This window comes from Cetorhinus maximus, chromosome 8, assembly GCF_964194155.1.
Source record: "Cetorhinus maximus chromosome 8, sCetMax3.hap1.1, whole genome shotgun sequence".
Lineage (NCBI taxonomy): Eukaryota > Metazoa > Chordata > Chondrichthyes > Lamniformes > Cetorhinidae > Cetorhinus > Cetorhinus maximus.
This window is the reverse complement of record NC_135886.1, coordinates 132,955,606-132,976,801: the sequence shown is the minus strand read 5'-3', so window position 1 is coordinate 132,976,801 and position 21,196 is coordinate 132,955,606. Positions and strand designations below refer to the sequence as shown.

Sequence of the window (21,196 nt, the reverse complement as noted above, 5' to 3'; positions counted from 1 at the left end):
ATGCTTTTTGAAAAATTCACCACTATAAATGTGACTGACCGATCATTGATATATCCTGTGTTCAGCTCACTGGTTTACTGACACTATCATTACCATGATGGGAACATGTTAACAGTCTCAGGTCTAACACAGCAGAGTAATTGGGACAAATTTTTAAAGCACCACTGATTTCTACAATAAACCACGCATCAATTCATGTGACAGCAGCATGCTTCTTCACTTATATAAAAAAAATTGATGGGTATAATGGCAGGCTGAACATTACATGTGTCAACCATGTGTGCTGTCAGCATGGAAACATAGAGTTAAGTTTCACTGCATGCTGTTCAGGGGCAGAATTAAATTATAGGTTCGATTTTCCCCATTAGAACATCTTTACTTTCAGCGCAATGTGTGACTGTACCTTGGTGTCAAATGTGTATGCAAAAAAATTGTAAAAGAAAGACCTTTCATGAACTCAGGATATTCCAAATATTTATTAATGCGTGGTCACTATTGTAATGTAGGACACGCGGCAGCTAATGTGTGCACAGCAAGCTCCCACAAACAGCAATGTGGTAATAATTGATGATCTGTTTTAGTGCTGTTGGTTGAGGGATAAATATTGGCCAGGACACAGGGGAGAACTGACTTTCTCTTCTTCAGATAAAGCCATGTGATTGTTTATGCCAAGGAAGAGAGAGGGAGAGAGAGAGAGAGAGAGAAAGAGAGTGAGATATGGGGCCACAGTTTAACTTCTCATGCAAAGAAAGAGCACTGCCAACAAGACAGCACTCTCCCACTCCTGCACTGAAGTGTCGTGTTTGTCTTTGTATTTTCCTCTGAATTCACAACCTTTGACACGAGTGCTACTACCGAGCCCTCCCTCACTGATTGCTGCTAGGAGCACACTGGTACAGTAGAGGTGCTTGCTGAAATCAGAATTTATTGGGCAGGATTTTTAGGGTGGCGTGCGGGTGCGATCAGCGGGCCCAGGGGTGGCTGGGGAACGGACCGCCGCCCGCCATCGGCCCCCGACCAAGAGTTCACGCTGGCTGGCCAATTAACACGGTCAGCCTGCGTGAAGCGTGCGCTGAAATGCCCAGCACTGCCGGGGTAGAGGGTGGGAGGCGGGCGAGCGCTGACGTCAGTGCGGGCGCAGGCAAGCGCTGAATGAAAGCTCCCTGAAGGCAGAGAGCTGCCTCAGGGGGCTCAAGACTTCAAAACAATTAAATAAAGATTTAAAATCCAGAAAAAAATGTCCACGCATCAGAATCGGTCACCTGAACATATACATGATGAAAATTCTGCCCATACATTTTTTTTTAAATTTAATAACGGAAACCTCATCCCGCCCTTGGATGAGGTTTCATCAAAAATACAAAGTCCGCCTGGCAGATTTGCCCGTCCGCCAGCCGTAAGGTTGGACAGATCACGAAACATTGGAGACAATTGGAACCTTAACAACTTTAATTGTTTTCTTAGTTGTCGACGGGCGCGCTTCTAATACTCGCATGCGCCTGCCGACCGAAGTATCGCGCGAGCGCGGGATGACATTGGGGGCGCTTGCCCGATGTCATCACGCGTGATTTCGCATCCGATCGGGTCAGGCGCGCGCCGGCGTGCTGACCTAAAAATTCTGCCCATTGCTACTTTGTGCATGTAACCATGTCATTATTCTAGGTAGTTTGGTAATTAGCCACAGTCCACAAGGTGCTGTATGCATCTCTCTCTCTATTAGCTTACTTAGCTTAAGGACACCACTCCGTATCAAACATGGGGCAGCCCCAAGTATACCTTAGTCAGAACAAGAAGGCGCTCACCATCACTTTCTCGAGGGCAATTAGGGATGGGCAATAAAAAGAATGTTGGCCTAGCCAGCACTGCCCGTGTCCCGTGAAAGAATAAAAAGTAGAGTTGAACCTGTGCTGTTGGTGTTATTCCAAGCCACACCCTAGCCATCTAACCAGCTGAACTAACCAGCACCCTGTAATTATTCTACGAGGAGGTAAATCAGAATCAAAAACAGATGCAAGTGTGATCAACAAAAAATAACTGAGCTGCAGAATAAAAAGGTGAGAGGGCAAAATGGAAAGATCCCCTTGTCCTGAACCTGGGTGAGATCGATTGCTTGGGTGCAGGACATAGTGAAAAATTGTTAAAAAAGACAGTGCAATCATGGATCTATTTCTTTTAATTAGTCGACTGATTTTTCTCCATTCTCTTTGCTCAGGTGATCAATGTGCTCAGACCTATTAGGCCCAGAAAAGCCAATCCCTTTATCTTTTTTTAATTAAAAGTGACCTTTTAATGGGAAATAAATTAATTTCAAACACAGTATGCTTTCAATGGAATGCCATCTCATTTATCGAAAAGGAAATTGGATTTATACATTAAAAGGCAAATAATTGCAGTACTAAGGAGGAAGAGGAATGGGACTAATCGGAAAACATTTTTAAAGAGCCAAGGCAGGGACAATGTGTAAATGGCCTCCTTCTACACTCAACCATTCTATGAAAGCTAAAGGCAATGCTGCAATCTGCTGCTTTTGCAGCTCTTGTTTCTTCCTGAAACTTTGTTGTGGTTTTATGTTATTTATTGACTCATGTTTGAGTCTTTGCTTCTTGCATTTTTTGTTTTCATTTGCATCTGAAACGTTGGTCACAGATCCCTGTCTGAAACTTCCAACTGTTAAATGTATGAAAGTAGGCCGCCAAGAAGTGTGACTCATCCTTCAAAACACCGTCAGGTTCTCACAAAAACAACATGCACAGCCATCTTGAACTTTAGTGGCCTTGCTTGCCGATTCAGGCCCTGTGCAAACATTTTGAAAGAGTTTGATGCACATAGGAATTAGTCACAACTCTTCATGTGTGGCGTCGAAAGTATGACTCCAAGCAAGAAACCGTAATGTTGTAGATTTTGGGCTGAAGGCCTGGGGAGTGGAGTTCAAACCCACAACCTTCTGAGGCAGAAGCAAGTGTGCTACTTACTGAACCAAGGCTCGTAGCCTTTGCATATATTGACACCAGAATCCAGCCAACGGGAATATTATACTAACTGTGTCATTACTGAGGCTACCATCGGCTATCTCACTGACGTCCGATGACAACGTGCGCACTTCATCACTAACCTGTATTAATTATACTCTTACCATTGCAATATAGTCAGAGCTGAATCTTGGCCCCAATGAAGACAGCAAAATGACACTGTGAAAATACACACACTGCTGATTTGTAGAAAAAAGGCTATGGTGTCTAACACATGTCAGCTCTGGCTCAGGGGCAGCACTCTCACCTCTTGAGTCAGAGGTTATAGGTTCAACTTTACTTGCCCATAAAACCTAGGCACACTTTCATTGCCAATATACTGAGGCAATAGGTGCCGGCTTTTGGATGAGATATTAAATTGAGTCCCTGTTTTCCCTCTCAGATGGATGTAAAAGATCCCATAGCACTATTTCAAAGGGAAAAGGAGTCCTCCCTAGTGTCCCAGCCAATATTTCTTTTTCAAACAACATCACTAAAACAGATTATCTGATCACTATCATGTTGCTGTGTGTGGGGCCTAGATGTGAGGACGTTGGCTGCCATGCTTCCTACATAACAGCAGTGACTATCCTTCAAAAGAAAATTATTTTATTGGCTGTAAAATGGTTTGAGATGTCATGAGGTTCTGAAAGACCTTATATAAAAGCAAGTCATTCTTTCTTTCAACTACCTTGCACTTCCTTTATTCCTTATCTTCTAGTTTAACCTAGCCCTATTGACCTTGGGCCCTTCCATGGCTAAAGCAATGGCCCCTCCTCAGTTACTATCCCCACACGAGGAGAAGCTGCTAACTTTGCTTCCCCTGCGAAAGGGATAATTTTTACTGTCCTTATGCATGGCTTCTCATAACATGGCTCAGAGCTGACATGCCTCACCTACGGAGGGCAACTTTGGTTTGGGTTTAAAGCGGGGTTCCAAAGTCTCGCGCACCAACTCTCCTTTACCAAACTTGCTCATCCTCCTGCAGCCTTAGGAGACACCTTTTCAAACAGCAGCTCAGGACCGGGATGGCAATTCGAATCCACCTTCTGATGTGTTCAGTGAAACTTGCGCTCAGCATTAGCAGCGTGACACTTGTTTTCACGACAAGTCAGATAGAAGCAAGGTACATACTGTTCAGATAATCACGTGTAACCGGGTCTGTCATTAGCATCTGGTTCGACAGCAGCTTGTATACTTCTGCATGTTCCTGCTCCGGCAAGAAATTCAATATGTTTTGGTCCACTAGATCTGACTGGTACAAAAGAAAAAGGCGTTAACTTTTTAATGAATCCCGTTGTCTCTTTTTCTTGTCTAAGTAATTATCCATTCCCCTGTCCTTGTCTAACTAGAGGAAAATCTCACAGCATTTTCCCATGCAGGCTGCTGAATAAATTCTCCGGTTCTAGACACTTCCTCCTAACAGCTCAGCTCATTGCATATACTGTTATGAGTCAGAGGCGTTCATTAATTATCTACACATGTATCCTATTTTTCTTTACTTGCAAGCAAGAAAATAGGCAACCGTGACTAGAGCTGCATAACCCGACGTGGGACAGAGGAACAGGAGGAGGCCGATCAGCCTGGGTTTCGATTCATGAGGCACTGGCGCCAGAACTGGGGATAGTGGGAGCTGTACCATTGGTACGCTCTTCACCCGAATGGTGCTGGGACCAGTTTTCTGGCGAGTCGTATAACTAGGGCGATAGAGAAGGCTTTAAACTAAATAGTGGGGGTGGTGGGGTGGTGAAGGGATCATGTGAGAGGATATGTAGTAAATCAAAGGGAAGCAATGAGGTACTAGAGCAGGGTAGTGATTTGGGTAATGATAACCAGAGTGTGGCTGGGAGGGACAGAGTACAAACTTAAGAGTGCACCAGCAGATAAAGCCAGAGAGTGCAAAAATGGTATAAAGACAGCGTTAAAGGCTCGGTATCTGAATGCATGCAAATGGATGAATTGTTAGCACAGATATAAATAAACATGTATGACCTCATAGCCCCTCAAGCCTATACAGCCGTTCAGTTATATCAGGGCTGACCTGGACCTCATTCTCATTTACCCGCCTTTGCTTCATATCCCTTGCCACCCTTAAAAATGTGCCTATCTCAGTCTTGAAAGTTCCACTTGTCCCCCAGCATCCACAGCCTTTTGAGGGAGAGTTCCAGATCTCTACCATACTTTAACTGAAAGAATGCTTCTTGATTTCACTCCTAAGTAGCCAATTACTCATCTTAAAATGATGGGTCCTCCCTGTGGTTTTCGCCTCTAGAAGAAATAGTTTCTCTGTATCTACCCTTCGAATCCCTTTATGATTTTAAACATCTCACTTAGATCACCCTTAAATCTTCCAAACTCAAGGGAATAAAAGCCAAGCTTACATATCCAAGCCTCATACCCTTAAGGCTCCAATATCATTCTGGTGAATCTATACTGCACTCCCTCCAAGGCCAATCATCTTTCTTGAGATTTGGTGTTTAACACTGATGGAGTCTGTCCAAGATTAACCCTGAGGACTGCTATGATAATTGCCAGTTTGTGCACTGATCCTAATATAGGTCTGTACTTGGCGTGATGGCATTTAATTCTTGATGTCCCTGCAGACAACCTAAATTGATTTAGTTGGCTCTAACAGCATGTTCCCAAGCTAAATTGTCATTTGACTAAATTAGGAGAAGGTTGAATTATCCAAGAGGCCATTGGAAGAGGGAAAGGGGTAGTATTGGTTTCTGTGAAAAGTGAACTAGATAGGCTGAACTGTCTCCTTCGCCTGCACTTAATGGGGATTTTGTGCAAATTGAGGGAGAGAATGGTTCTCATATCATGAAACAGCTCCAAAATTTTGTGGCTGTTTATTATGATTGAGAAAAGTAACATAACACTGTGTGCACATATACAACAGACACTCACACAGACACACACACGCACACAAGTAGAGACACACGCAGGCACACAACACACACACAGACAGGCCCACACGTACACAACACTGAATTTCTAAAATGTCACTTTCCTTCACTAGTTTAAAGGCATAATTCCAAGCTTGTACTCTGCTACTAAAAGGGGAAAAACTGTTCCTGAATCTAGTAAATCTTAGATTTGCCTCATGTCTATTAAACTGTGAAAGTTTCAAGAAAATTTCAATATCTTAGTAATTATTGTACTTGGCAAGATAACTGGCATCTAATTAGGTTACTGGAAACACTTGTTATTACTCATTTCTCAGTTATATTGATTGGATGTTCAAAAGGAAGCAAAATCCTCACCATCTCTTAACAAACATCTTGGGAAACTGAAACAACACACCATACTGCGTGTGGGTCCTTCTGGGAATTATTATTTAGCTGATGCAATACTGAGGGATTATTATATAAATGTAGCTTTTACAGCCACTTGTTGCAACAGTTTAGGACATGAGAGCTTCCTAGGTAGCAGCATAGTGTAGGAGCTTACATGATTAACGATATCATTTTGTTCCTGATTGTCCTCCCGTTCACATTGGGCCACGTTGGTAAATGGAAATTCTACATGCCAAAGTTTAAAAGGTGACTCCTTGGGGCGTTTTCCTGTGCTAAAAGTGCTATGTAAATGCAAGTTGTTGTTGTGTGTTGGCAGGCTATTTGAACTTGGAATTGTCACAGCTGAGCCACTCCGAGATTTCACCCAATATCCACTTTCAAACAGGAATCGTACGGCACAGAAGGAGATCATTCGGCCCACATTGCCTGTGCTAGCTCTTTGAAGGAGCTATCCGATTAGACTAATCTAATTAGTCCGTAGCCTTCCAAATATTTCCTTTTCAAATATAGATCCAATTCCCTTTCAAAAGTTACTATAGAATCTGCTTCCGCCGCTCCTTCAGACAGTGCATTCAAGGTCATGTCAGCATTATTTATCCCCTTGCTTGTTCAGAGATGTAGCACTCCTACCAATGCCCAGTCAGCAATCAGTTAACTCAGCATAGACTAGGGAGTGAACATGGAATTTATTCAAGGTTCAATATCCAGTGCCTCTGAGTCATAAGAACATAAGAAATAGGAGCAGGAGTAGGTCATTTGGCCCCTCAAGCTTGCCCCGCCATTCAATAGGATCACGGCTGATCTGCCTCAGGCCTCAACTAATGTATCTAACCATGGAACTATGTGATTTCAATGAAGTTTTAATAACGAAATGAGTTAATTGCTAAACTGATGTAGCTAATGCTGCAATGTTTAATTTCTTTGAGGAGGAGTGGATTGGGGTTTGTGGTTAAGAGTGGAACTGAAGATTAGAATATGATCAACTCAGATTTACAACACCTTACCATCTCTGCTCTGCAACAGGTCAGAGTTGAATAAAGAAAGCTCTCCAGGACTTTGCACTTGACTACCTATAGAGATCAGGGAGAATTTCACAGGGATGAAGGCCGGAATTTCCCAGCGCCTCATGCCGGCAGGATCTACGGGTCCCGCCGATGTGATTGGAGGCTTCAATGGCTCACCGGCCCCGCCGGGGGGATGTCTAGAAAATTCCGAACCAAGAGTTCCTGATGGCAGAATTGGGCAAATCCCTTGAGAGGATACAGACCACAAGAGATTAATTATTTTACTTTAGCTCCACGCTTCCTTATTTAAACTTTGGTTCTAAGTTACAAGAAATGCAGATAAACCTGGCCGAATTGCATAGAAAATACAGCATAGAAACAGGCCCTTCGGCCCAACTAGTCCATGGAGGGGTTTATGCTCCACATGAGCCTTCTCCCACCTTATTTCATCTAAACCTTACCATCATAACCTTCTAGATGCTTCAAGGTAATTCATTTAATGAATGGGAGTGAACATCGAGAATGTAAATATTAATTCCCTGGTTTTCACTACTTTTGCAACCTGACTTTAGCTCATATGTGAATGTAGATTCTTTGCATGCTATCTCTTATCTGTTTTCAGGGCACATATATTTCGTTGTCAGATTTAACAATCCACACCCTAGCAAATGTATTAAGTTTTAAGTCGTTGTTCAGGTCATCATACTTTTATTGGGGCCACTCAAGTAAACCACGTACTGGTCTGAGGAGCAGTGAATCTGATAAAGTCCACTATCTGTCTCATTATTCTTTTATTGACTTATGAATGAATACAATTGCTGGCCAGCATGCAGAATGCTTCTGGCTCATTTCCATTAAGCTGCCTCCTTCTTCAGAGTCCAGGGATTCCCCTCTCATCAACCGTCACTCTATGTTACTAAAGAGCTGTGCGTATTCTATTCACAATCTGACCGACATCTTATGTCGGCCCGCTGTTTTCTTGAAGGCAGGCTGGGTGCTAGGATGCTGTTTGACAAGTGGCAGGGACCCTTCAGTGTCCGGCTTGAATATCTTCTCACTGTCTGAGAGCCTGTACAGTCAGTGTCGTGAACTTCAGCTTAGTCAACTTTAGAGCTAGGATGTGTGCTCATCCACCATCTGTATCTTCAGCAGAAGGCTGCTAAATTTTTATTCCGTACCTTCCCCCCACCTCCGCACCCGCCCACCTACCCACCCACTCATATATTACGCATTTGGAGAGACTGAAGTCAATTTGAACACTTTGGTGCTGTCTCATGCCCCATTTATTACCAACAATTTTGATTTTTAATCTCGTTGTACAGCCATGAGTGAGAGAGCTGAATGATAGGCAAGTGATATCACTAACTCCGTCTAGTTGGTCAGAATTTTAGGTACGTTAGTAACTTGGCCATTTCTCATCAATGTATAGTGAAAGGCCCTTTCATTGATTTTTTTTTATTCATCCATGGGATGCGGGTGTCGTTGGCTGGACCAGCATTTGTTGCCCATCCCTAGATGCCCTTGAGAAGGTGATGGTCAGCTGCCTTCTTGAACCGCTGCAATCCCTGTGGTGTAGGTACACCCATTGGGGAGGGAATTCCAGGAACTAGATCCAGCAACAGTGAAAGAACGGTGATATAGTTGTAAGTCAGGATAGTGAGTGGCTTGAAGGGGAACTTGCAGGTTGTGGTGTTCCCATGCATCTGCTGCTTTTGTCCTTCTAGGTGGTAGAGTGCATGGTTTTGGAAGGTGCTGTTGAAGGAGTTAATATAGTGCACCTTATAGATGGTACACACTGTTGTCATAGTGCATTGGTGTTGGAGGGAGTGAATGTTTACAGACCTCAGCCTCCCATTCATTCTGAATTGCATCTTGTGTTAGGATGTGTAGTGATAAGAAATGTTAGCTTGATCTCCTGTAAATTAGGTGCCATCTCATTTGACGTAGCTACATCTGAAATGAGGCGACACTGAGGTTTGAACCAGTGTGTATATAACAGTGATTTGCCACACTATTTAAGATCATTTGGCTATGGTCATATATTTACAACTTGAAGGCCAGGATTTCCCGGTCGGCGAGCTGGGTGGGGTCGGGGCAGGGCCCGCTCACCGATGCGTAAAATGACGCAGGATGATGTGGGGTGGAACTCCCGATATCACCCCACCTCATTTCAATTTTCAGGTCGGTGGGGGCTCAGAATTAGCTGTGCACCCGCCGACCTGTCAATGGCCTATTGAGGCCATTAACGAAGTAATTAATGTAATTAGTGGACCTGCCCGTCCAACTTTAAGGTTAGCGGGCAGGCCGGGAGCCCTGGCGGGCATTAGAAAAAGCATCAAACCTCATCCACGGGCGAGATGAGGTTTCATGTATGTTTATAAAATTTTAATGAAAGTGAAAGTGACGGACATGTCCCAACTCATGTGACAGTGTCACATGAGGGGACATGTCAGGGAACTTTTTTATTTCTGTTTTTACCATTTTTTTAACGTGGAGCCGATCTCCCTGAGGCAGCGCTTAGTCTCAGGGGGATGAATGCGCTCTTTCGTGAGCATGCGCAAAAGAGCGCACTCTCGGCTGAGGGAATCCACCCCAGCCTGCACAGAGAGCACATAAAATGGCAGCGCGCCCCTGATCAGGCCTGCTCCTAAACATCCCCCTCGATGGGGGAAAATTCTGCCCGATTAATTTTTTATAAAGCTTACCATAATTTAGCAGAAGAGATATGGAAGGTATTTATATATTTCAGTCCTGTACTAAAAATGGTTCACTAATATTAAATTAGTGGCTGATAAAATAGGTGATATTCTGTCAGTAGAATTTCAAGGCACTTTATGATCTTTGCTCAGGTCTGAAGCAGTTCCAGATATACCAGTAGGTGTAGCAGGACAACCAAAAATACACATGTATTTTTCAAAGCTGAGAAGGATAGTAAGAACTCAGGACAGAAATGTTCAATGGAACAATTGAGAGGCCACAGGTCAAAATTACAAAACCTTTGAGCGAGGTGCTTAGACAATCAGTCTGAGCTGCACAATGGAAAATTCTCACTGTGGGAATAACCTTCGGCCTGACTACAGCCATTTCTATCCATGTTTACGGAATAAAGCAATAAAATGCCGCATTTACAGTAGAAATCAGCAGATCGAAATCAATCTGCTTTCCCATTTGCCTCATGTGACCCTGTAGGTTCTCGTTTATTCAAAATTGGAAGTGCAAAAGGAGAAAGGCTCATCAAACAACCCAGCAATATACTTACTGGTAAATGCCCAAGCAATGAAGAAACACTGTCGGAGATATAAATAATGTTTCCGTCCTCACTAAGTGCTATGAGAAACCCATCTAAAGCCTAAAAGGAAATGTAAAAAAACACACACATAGGCATCAATATTTTGCTTAAATGAAATACATTCCTATCTGCTTTTGAACAAAGAACCCTTAGCGAGTGAGGCAGCCGTAACAACACTGAGCTACAGACATCAAAATTTGAATGGATGAACATTACAACAAAAAGAAATAGCCAGTTACACTTTGGTTTCTGCGCTGATGTGATAACTCATATTTGGCAGTCGAGTGTGTGGTATGCACAGAAGCTTATCATCATGTTTAAATGTCTCCAAACCAAGCTACTGAAAGATCTATATATATATATACAGAAATTCAATTTCCCACGTGGAACACACATTCTCTCATTCCACAGCAACAGGTCCTGCTTACTGAAGTCCAGTGAGTTTACTCACAGGTTGGCAGAGCCAAGGGTTTGGGAGCCCAAAGTGCATGCAAGGGTGCTGCTATAGTTGAACCAGTTAAAACCATGTAAACAGTACAAAGTATGGAACACTGCTAAGTTCCCTGTTTGTTCAGCTAGGAATAACCTACCTGTTAGGCCGTTGGTTCACATGGTTATCAGGAACCAGATAGCTCAATCTCCAGTTGGAGATCTTCCCTGACAGACTCCAGTAATGAACCAGGGCCTTGTCAACCACCAACAGCGCCTCAAAATACTGTGGACTAAATTATCAAGATGACCAATTTGCTGGGTGTTAGTTCTGCTCTTCAACGCGTCAGCAGGTATGTCATGATAAAGCCGTGCCATGTTTTAATGCGCTCGTTTTTAAATGTGGACTTACTTAAATGTGCTCATGTTTAAATATATGTGTGTAAATGCGCAGGTGATCAGGTGCACATACACAGAGCACCACTTTGCATAAGTACAGAACTGTGCATTGGCAAAAATATAACTCAACGTGAGCAGTTCTCACCACACCTGAGCAGATATCGGTGGCAGGAGCAGCTACTTAGAGTGTTAAGAAAAATGTAACTGATCTGTGAATCTGGGCATATTTACTAGAAAATTAATCACACTTAACAACATCCAACTGAAGGGTTTTGTTTCTGCAATCCCAACTCATATTAACATTACTAAAATTGCTGAAATAAGAGACATGATGAAGGTTTTCGTCTTGCACTCTTCAGGACACTTTGCAAGAATATCAATATAAGGGGAAAACAAGAATTTATCCTGTATGAAAACAGATTGTTGGCTGGTTAGCAAGTGGACTCTGATTGGTAGCAGCATTGCCATGATGATGATGATTAACAGTTAATTGCCAAGCATTTTTAAAAATTTCAACCAGGCAGCTTGACGCTGATTGGTCGAGGCATTGCCCTGAGGAATAAGTCAGTGAATGGCTGTCACTTATTTTGTTTAGCTGAAACAGTTGCAATGTGTTACATGTTCTTTCTATCTGTAAAGAACAAAGCCCTGTGTATTAATATATGTAGCTTCCAGTACACACAAATGTGCCACACTATGAGCCCAACTGACAATCTTAAATTAGTTGCAGCGTAATTCTTAGAACTGAGGATTATTTAGCAAATGTTGCTCAATTGCGAAATCAGATCTAAAGTTGGACTCAGTGTTCTGAGTTTTGCAAACACGGGCTGGTTGTGTATGGTCTGTACCTTGCCCATTGTGAACAGCGGAAGGGACGTAGTGTTTGATATGATCCACCAGTCTTTGGGACATACGGCCTACATACCTAGGATCACACTGAAACTCATATACCACATTACTCATTTGTGTGATTGGCAGAAAGCCTTTTTGGCCTGATGGCAGCTTCCTGTTAGTGGCGAATACCACACATGTTGCTACTGCATAGTAGCAGCGTGAAACAGCTAGCTTCACCTGTTGCTCGAATTTTTGAGATACTGTGCCCTTCCAGGTAATCTGAGGTAGACTGGGCACCTTTCAGTGCTGAAAGTGACGGCCTTAGTTCCGTTCATGTACTGCGTGAAATGATCTGATCAGGTAACTATTATCCTGCAGGATGCCCTTGATGTGCCCTATCTCAGCATCAAGCTTGCATGGTGAGAAAATGGCTCAGGCCCTATTTATAAGGTTGCATTAAGACCAATCTTATAGCAAGTGGAACTGTGTGAATCCCAATGAGTATATTGACCAGTGAAGTTAGGCTTCTGGTAGTCCGAGATAAAAAAAAACCCCTGGCAGATTTCTCAACTAGTACATCAAGGAAGGGGAGTTCATTTGACTGCTCCATTTCAAAGGTGAATTTGAGCACAAGATGGAGCCCAATAAGACATGCAAGGAAACTATTACATGCAGCAGTGGATTTAAATATAGCGAATATATCATCCACATATCGGAAATATGCGAGGGGTAGAAGGTTAGATGTCATTCCATCGAAGACACATTTCTCATGCAACTCAACAAACATGTTTGCGAGACCTGGTTCTAGAGTGGATTCCATGGCAACACCATCTGTTTGAGCATACATGGGTCAGGGTTTTCCGGTGGTCAGGCGGGCTTGGCGGGGGTGAGCGGGACGGCTGTGGAACAGACCGCTGCTCGTGATTGGGCCCCAACCGCAATTTCACGCTGGCTGGCCAATTAACGGCGAAATGCGTGCTGCAGCGCTCAGCGCTGCCTGGGTGGGGGCACAGAGCTGCCTCAGGGAGCTGAAGATTTTTATCAATGAAAATAAAGAATTTTAAAATAATGAAAACGTGTCCTCTCAAGTGACATGTAAAATATGAATGCAAAAAGTTTTTACTTTTTAAAATCAATGGGTGATAACTCATCCTGCCCGTGGATGAAGTTTCGCCAAAAATGCAAGGCCGCTTGGCCTTTTCGCCCACCCGCCAACTGAGTGGTTGGTTGGGCAGCGAAATTCGTTGATTAAAGACCGTAATAGGCCGCTTAATTGGGTGGGCGCGCTGCCAACTCCCGTGCACACCTGCCGACCGAAATATCGTGCGAGTGCACAATGACATTGGGACGCTCGCCCGACATCATCGTGTGTCATTTTACGCTCGCTTGGGTCGGGTGCATGCCCGCCTGATCAGCCAAAAATTCTGCCCATGGTGTCATTAAAACTGAAATAAACTGCGCCAGTTGCTCAGTTCATAAGTTCAATGAATACTGATTCACGCAATGGTGGCGGGTCTACATTGCCATGATATTGTGCTGCAGCACAAGTACCAATGGCTTCCTTAAGTGGAATAGGCTAGCAATCTCAGATGAGCACATGGACACACCATTGCTATCCATATGCAAGTCCTGTATGGCCTTTGTAAATGTGAAGGAATCCTTCGCCGTGTATGTGGAAACCTTGCTCAAAACTGGTAGTCTTACAGTTCCACACGCTATAAGATTCGTCTTATCGGCAACCTTGTAAATAGGGCTTGAGCCATTTGCTTAAAGCTTGATGCTGAAATAGGACGTATCAAAGGCATCCTGCAGGATAATGGCTACCCTGATCAGGTTAGTTCGCACTGTATGTCGCGCAAACTTATGAGCAGGCCTAAGGCCGTCATTTTCGGCCCTGAAAAGTGCCCAGTCTACCTCAGATTGTTGGAAGGGCAAGGTATCTCAAAACTTTGAGCAACAGGTGAAGCTAGCTGTTTCACGCTGCTACTATGCAGTAGCAACAGGAGTGGTATTCACTACTAACAGGATGCTGCCGTCAAGCCAAAAATCAATGCCTATCACACAAATGAGTAACGTGGTATATAAATTTCAGTGCCAGTGTGATGCTAGGTATATAGGCCAAATGTCCCAAAGACTGGTGGATCAAATCAAACATCATGTCCCAGCCACTGTTCGCAATGGGAAAGGTACAGACTGTACCCAACCATCCCGTGTTTGCAAAACACAATGTCCAACATTAGATGCAATTCCACGATTGGACAACATTTGCTCTATAAACCTCAGTGTGCTAAGAATTACGCTGACAACTAATTTAAAATTGTCAGTTAGGCTCGCAGTGTGGCACACTTGCATGTACTGGAAGCTATAGATATTAATACACAGGGCCCTGTTCTTTGCAGGTAGAAAGAACAGGTACACACACTGTACCTGTTTCAGGTAACAAAATAAGTTTAGCCATTTGCTGGCACATTCCTCAGGGTAATGCCTTGATCAATCAGGGTCAAACTGCTTGGTTTTAATTCCAAAAAATTATTGGCAGTTAGTTGTCAGTCACTATCAATTAGTACATTCTCCATGACAACAGCTCTACCAATTAGAGTCAACTTGCCAACCAATCTGTACTTCTTCTCAGAGATAAAAACAAAAAGCTAAAAGCTACTGCGGATGCTGGAAATCCAAAAACAAAGCAAAAACAGAATTACCTGGAAAAACTCAGCAAGTCTGGCAGCATCGGCGGAGAAGAAATCAGTCAACGTTTCGAGCCTCCATGGCCCTTCGGCAGAACTGCAGTTCTTTGGCAGTTCTGCCGAAGGGCCATGGAGGCTCGAAACGTTGACTGATTTCTTCTCCGCCGATGCTGCCAGACTTGCTGAGTTTTTCCAGGTAATTCTGTTTTTGCTTTGTTTTTGTACTTCTTCTCATACAGTTTAAATTGTATTGGTGTTTTTGCCAAGTGTCCTGATGGGCGCAAGATGAAAAAGTTCGACATGTCTCTTTTTTCAGCAATACTCGAGTTACGAAAATTACTGATTAAGTTATATTTATTTTGTGTGTGCCAATGGTGGAATTCTGGAGGTAGCAAGGTGCAGTTGTTTTAAACTAATGGTTCGAAGGAAAACTGCGTCACGTTCTCTTAGTTATTCTGGAGTTATTCCTACTTTATGCTTCCAGGTCTAAAACTAGTTTGGTTGTAAGTTAGATGTAAGTAGTTTACATCTAGTACTTTTATGTGACCTGAACTGCCTTAGGTTTACACACAAGGGAAAACGTCCAACCTTCTGGGACTGATGCTCAACATTTAACAAATCTACACAACAACAAAACTTGACTAACTGAATTCCCCATGCTTAACTTGCAGAGCCTAAACCTGAACATTCTTCTCAACTTTAATGAGCGTGACTGCATTTAGAAAGCAATTTACTGATGGAGAACATTTTGAAATGTGGTGAGAATGAAATAAAACACGATGAAACCTCAGTGGAAACATTCACCATAGGTTCTTTGGGCCGGGTTTTCCGGCCCCAACACTGGCGGGAATCATCATGGGTGGGACAGGAAAATTTGGAGAGCTGTTGACTTTTAATGGGTCTCCAAGTTTCCCTGTCCCACCTGCGACGATGTCCACTGGTGTCGGGGCCGGAAAATACCTCCCATTGAGTTACAGTAACCTACTTCTTACTTATTAATGCAAATCATTTAAATACCAAAGTGTCATTTTATTGTGTGTACTCTATGCAAACAGTTGAATTTATTACAAATACATTCTCAGGATGTGTGCATAGTTGCCAAGGCCGGCCTTTATTGTTCACCCCTGATTGCCCTTGTGGTTTTGGACTTTCTTCTTGAACGCCTGCAGTCCGTGTGGTGAGAGCACTCCCACACCGCTGTCAAAGGTGACTGCTACTTTTTACTAAGGAGGATTTACTCAGGTAAACAGGGAACCTGCTGGAAGACCATAAATTCTGCCACTTTGCTCCCTGCTCAGATCAAAGTTATGCTCCAATTGTCATGCTCGTAGTAGCATAGTGGTCACGTTACTGGGCTAGTAACCCAGAGCACGCTGAGCTAATAATCCAGCAACCTGAGTTCAAATCCCAATGCAGCAACATTGAATTCAATTAACTGAATAAAATCTGGAATTAAATTGTAAGTAAAGGTGTTCATGAGGCTTTTGGGTTGTTGTAAAAACCCATCTGATTCACTTGCACTCTTTAGGAAAGAAATTTGCTGTCCTTACCCAGCAGTGTGGTTGGTTCTTAACTGCTCTCTGAAATGGCCTCAGTTGTGATCAGGAAGGCAGCTCACCACCACCTTCTCCAGGGCAATTAAGGATGGGTAATAAGTGCTGATCTTGCCAGCGACGCCCATATTCTGTGAATGAATAAAAAAACTTTCTCGATCCACCCTTGATATCAGTGCTGCTTTCCAATCTCTGTCTCTGTGAAGTATTTGGTCTCTACCATGGAGGCTGCTGAATGTACTGAAGAGATTTTACTTACTTCCAACATCAACTGTGTGAACTCTTCATTACTAAGAAAAGAAGGCTTCCAATCCTGCCTGATTTCACAAGCTTCCGTCTGGGCTGACAGTTCTGAAAGGGAAAATATGTTTGAAAAAACAGTCCATCAATTGAGCAAAACAGATCTGAGAACTGATCGCAACAGCATTTTGACAGTTAACCCATATAACCATCCCCGTTAATTACCAAACTAGACTAATCTCCAGTATTTCAGCTCACTGTGAAGCTGTCTAGCTAGAAGATATGGCTGATGGCTAGTGGCCCTAGCTTATTACTGAATGGGATAAACACAGCTTTTAAGAATAAGTTAGATAGATGTCTGCAGAATATTGAAAATAAAGGGATATGAGAAATGGGACAGACACACAGGATAAGGAATATTGCTTGTGCAGAGAATAAATATGAACACAGACTGGTTAGGTGAAACAGCCTGGATCGGAATTGCCACCATTTTAGGTCAGAATATAACAAATATGAATAGTAGAATATGGCTCCTTGAGCCTGCTCTGCCATTCAATAAGATCTTCTACATCATCTCTGGAGTATTGTGTACAGCTCTGGGCGCCACACTATCGGAAGGATGTGAACACATTGGAGAGAGTGCTGAAGAGGTTTACAAGAATGGTTCCAGGGATGAGAAACTACAGCTATGAGGATAGGTTGGAGAGGTCGGGACTGTTCTCCTTGGAGAGAAGAAGGCTAAGAGGAGAGGAGATTTGATAGAGATGTTCAACATCATGAGGGGGCTGGACAGAGTAGATAGTGAGAAGCTGTCACCGCTTGTAAAAGGATCAAGAACGAGGGGGCACAGATTTAAAGTGATTTGCAAAAGAAGCATAGGTGAGGTGAGAAAAAACTTTTTCACACAAATGAGTGATTTGGGTTTGGAATGCACTGCCTGGAAGTGTGGTGGAGGCAGGTTCAATCGAGGCATTCAAGAGGGCATTAGGTGATTATCTGAATAGAAACAATGTGCAGGAGTATGGGGAAAAAGCAGGGCAATGGCAATGGGTCTTAAAGCACACTTGGAGAGCCAATGCAGACAGATGGGCTGAATGGCCCCCTTCTGTGCTGTTAAAATTCCGTGATTCTGATTCTGTGATTCTGCAAACTCCTCCTTTCTCTCAGTCAATGCTCCGAAATCCACTGATCTCAGTTTTAAATATATTCATCAACTTGGTTTGTGGATAACAAGATTTGGTGCCCAGGTTACATTTTGGAACAAAGCAAGTTGTCGTGTTGATGTAGTTCAAGGCTAGCGTGTGAGGTTCAGAAGATGCTGTCGATCTTGAGAAAGGGAAAAGATAATTACTAAGTTTTGTTATCGAATGTTTTAAACTCTCCGCAATTTCAGATAGCTGGTTCATACTAAGGTGATAGAACCTTGACCCTGTAAAAGTTGAGTTGCTAAAACCTTTTTATTCTCCAGTCTATTGTGAAACCTCTTAAGAATTCAATACGCATCGGACCAGGCTAGCTCGCAAAGAGCCAGTCAAGGTGTCCTTGGGGTCTGACCATTGGTTCTTGGTTGACAATGGCTGGAAATCGAGCGAAGGATACCTCTAGTCTCAAACTATACCAAGTGCTGCCTTGCTATAAACCCTCGTTGAACTATCTATGTTCTTACCTTTTTGTTTCTGTAAGAAATCAATTGTCCTCTGCAGCACAGTAGACTTGTCCATCTTGTGTGTGGAGCCCTGCAGCATGGTACTAAGTTCTTTGATGAGTACGTTGAACTGGTCCCTTCGTTTCTTCTCAGATTTGTTGCGTGAAGCCCTTTTAAGAGAAGGAAACCTTGTAGGCCATTAGGTAACATTTATAAATCCCAGTTAGGACACAAGCATACAAGGTGTGTGTATGATAGGTGTGCTGGATATGTGGAAATATCACCAATTACAATGCATCAAAGTTTTTGGTAAAAAAAAATAGTCTTGCAAAGAGGAAAAGGATTACATCAAGACTGGGCATTAATTATGAAATAAAAACTGAAAATGCCGGAAACACTCAGAAGGTCAGGCGGCATCTGTGGAGAGAAACAGAGTTAACGTTTCAGGTCAATGACCTTGCACTTATGTAGGAAGAAGAAATGTAATAGGTTTTGAGCCAGCGGAAGGAGGGAGAGGGTCAGAAGAACAAAAGTCAAGCACTGTGATAGAGTATAGGTTAAGCAAGATTACATGACAAAAGGTGTCATGATAGAAAAGCCAAAGATAGTGGTAATGGATGTATAAGAAACTCAAGTTATGTCCAGATGAGGCATGAATGGCCACATAGCAACCATCTGAATGGAATATGAAGGAATAAAGAAAGAAACAAGTCAGGACCAAGCCAGCAAAAAACATAAACCCATAGAACAAGATGCAGGTAGAGGTTATGATCTAAAATTGTTGAACTCAATGTTGAGTCCCGAGGGTTGTAATGTGCCGAATCGAAAGATGAGCTGATGTTCCTCGAGCTTACATTCGGTTCATTGGAACACTGTAGCAGGCCAGATAGGCAGCAAGGTCAGAGTGGGAGCAGTGTGGAGAGTTAAAGTAACAAGCAATAGGAACTCGGGGGCATGCTTGCATTAATTGCAGTGTTTCAACACATGTCAGTTCTCAGCTGCACCCCACATTAATGGCCATAACATCCCCCTGTAAAATTGCTGGAAATCCTTGTCTTCCACTGCACCATTTAGGTCTTTTTCTGAAATGTGCCCTTTGTTCTTTGACTGAAGGGAACAACAACGATCTCCAGTCACAGAAAACAACAATGGAGGATAACAATGGAGATATTAAACAAAAATAAAAATACCTGGAAAAACTCAGCAGGTCTGACAGCATCTGCGGAGAGGAACACAGTTAATGTTTCGAGTCCGTATGACTCTTCAACAGAACTAAGGAAAAATAGAAAAGAGGTGAAATATAAGCTGGTTTAAGGTGGGGTGGGGGGGGGGGACAAGTAGAGCTGGATAGAGGGCCAGTGATAGGTGGAGATAGCCAAAAGATGTCATAGACAAAAGGACAAAGAGGTGTTGAAGGTCCTTTTGTCTATGACTTCTTTTGGCTATCTCCACCTATCACTGGCCCTCTATCCAGCCCTACTTGTCCCACCCCACCTTAAACCAGCTTATATTTCACCTCTTTTCTATTATTCCTTAGTTCTGTTGAAGAGTCATACGGACTCAAAACGTTAACTGTGTTCCTCTCCGCAGATGCTGTCAGACCTGCTGAGTTTTTCCAGGTATTTTTATTTTTGTTTTGGATTTCCAGCATCCGCAGTTTTTTGCTTTTATTATAATGGAGATATTAACTTCATCTCCCCAACAAGAATCAGTCTGGGCAGTTAAAATGCCCTGGGCAATTTACCTGGCGATTTCTCACATGCTTCTGATTTTAACTTGCCCTTCTGAGCAGGTGGCAAAGGCACCTGGACCTTTCGTTAAATCTGGCAATGAAGGTCCAATGATGTCATCGGGTCTTGACTGAAAATTTCTGTCAGGCCTGAGTGGACAAGCCTCTATGTCTTTCCTGCTAGGTTAACATCGGTCAGTAGGCATTCAACATGTCGAGAGATTCCAAAAGGTAAGCTTTTATCTTCAGTTTTCCTTGCCAGAGGAGCCAGAATTTTCCCTCAGGCCCCATAAGGAAGATTTAGGCTTAGTCTTTGAAATGTGGATTAACTTATCTGGACGATCCCTTGCTGCCAGATCAAAACATAAGGAGGCACATTCTGCATAATACTCTAGTCTTGATTTAGTGGGGGTTTGCATAAAGTTTTGTTCCTGATTGAAACAATTGCCTTTTGGTCGAAAATAGTTGGTTGTATCCTTAATTAGGTTTTCTACCAATAACAGGTAATAAGCCAATATATTTTTCACAAGGAATCCTCACAAAGTATCCAAGATCTGAACATTTGCAGGTCTGATGGATTTTTGGAACCTTGCATCCTTATAGAAATTTCCTTACCAAAAAAATAATTAACAAACTCAGCAGAGACTGAGGATCAAACCTATGATATTCTAGTCAACATGGCTCAGTTGCACACTTCCTTTGTCCAATATGACCTATTTGGTGTGTGCAAATTACAACTTAAACTCGACAGATGACGTTTAATGGTCTACGTTGATGGTGTAGCTTTTACAGAAGTAGCCAAATGGGCATTGGCTAGTCAAATAACATTTTCAAGCCTCTCACCTCTTTGCCCTGTCTTTCTCATTGTCGTCCATCAGCTCACCTCCACAGCCGTTGTCCCTGTAAAATGTGAACAGAAACAAAACTAAATAAAAGTAAGACCTGACAGTCAATAAACTGAGCATAGTATTGAGCATCTAACTGACCCGGCCATTGGTGCTTTTAACTCATCCATAGGATGTGGGCATCACTGGTAAGGCCAGCATTTTGTTGCCCATCCCACATCACCCTTTGAGAGCA

At 42.9% G+C, this 21,196-nt stretch overlaps 1 protein-coding gene across 1 annotated transcript in view; it reads right to left on the bottom strand.

The window, feature by feature from the left end:
* npas2 (neuronal PAS domain protein 2) overlaps window positions 1–20,991 on the bottom strand; it is a 77,527-nt gene extending 56,536 nt beyond the window's left edge. The window contains exons 1-5 of the mRNA XM_078546177.1: window positions 20,960–20,991; window positions 18,409–18,557; window positions 16,762–16,853; window positions 10,571–10,660; window positions 4,143–4,263 (exon numbers count right to left, since the gene is read on the bottom strand). Of these exons, the coding sequence (XP_078402303.1) occupies window positions 4,143–4,263; window positions 10,571–10,660; window positions 16,762–16,853; window positions 18,409–18,557; window positions 20,960–20,991 (484 nt within the window). The remainder of the gene's footprint in view (window positions 1–4,142; window positions 4,264–10,570; window positions 10,661–16,761; window positions 16,854–18,408; window positions 18,558–20,959) is intronic.
* Between the last annotated feature and the right edge of the window lie 205 nt (window positions 20,992–21,196).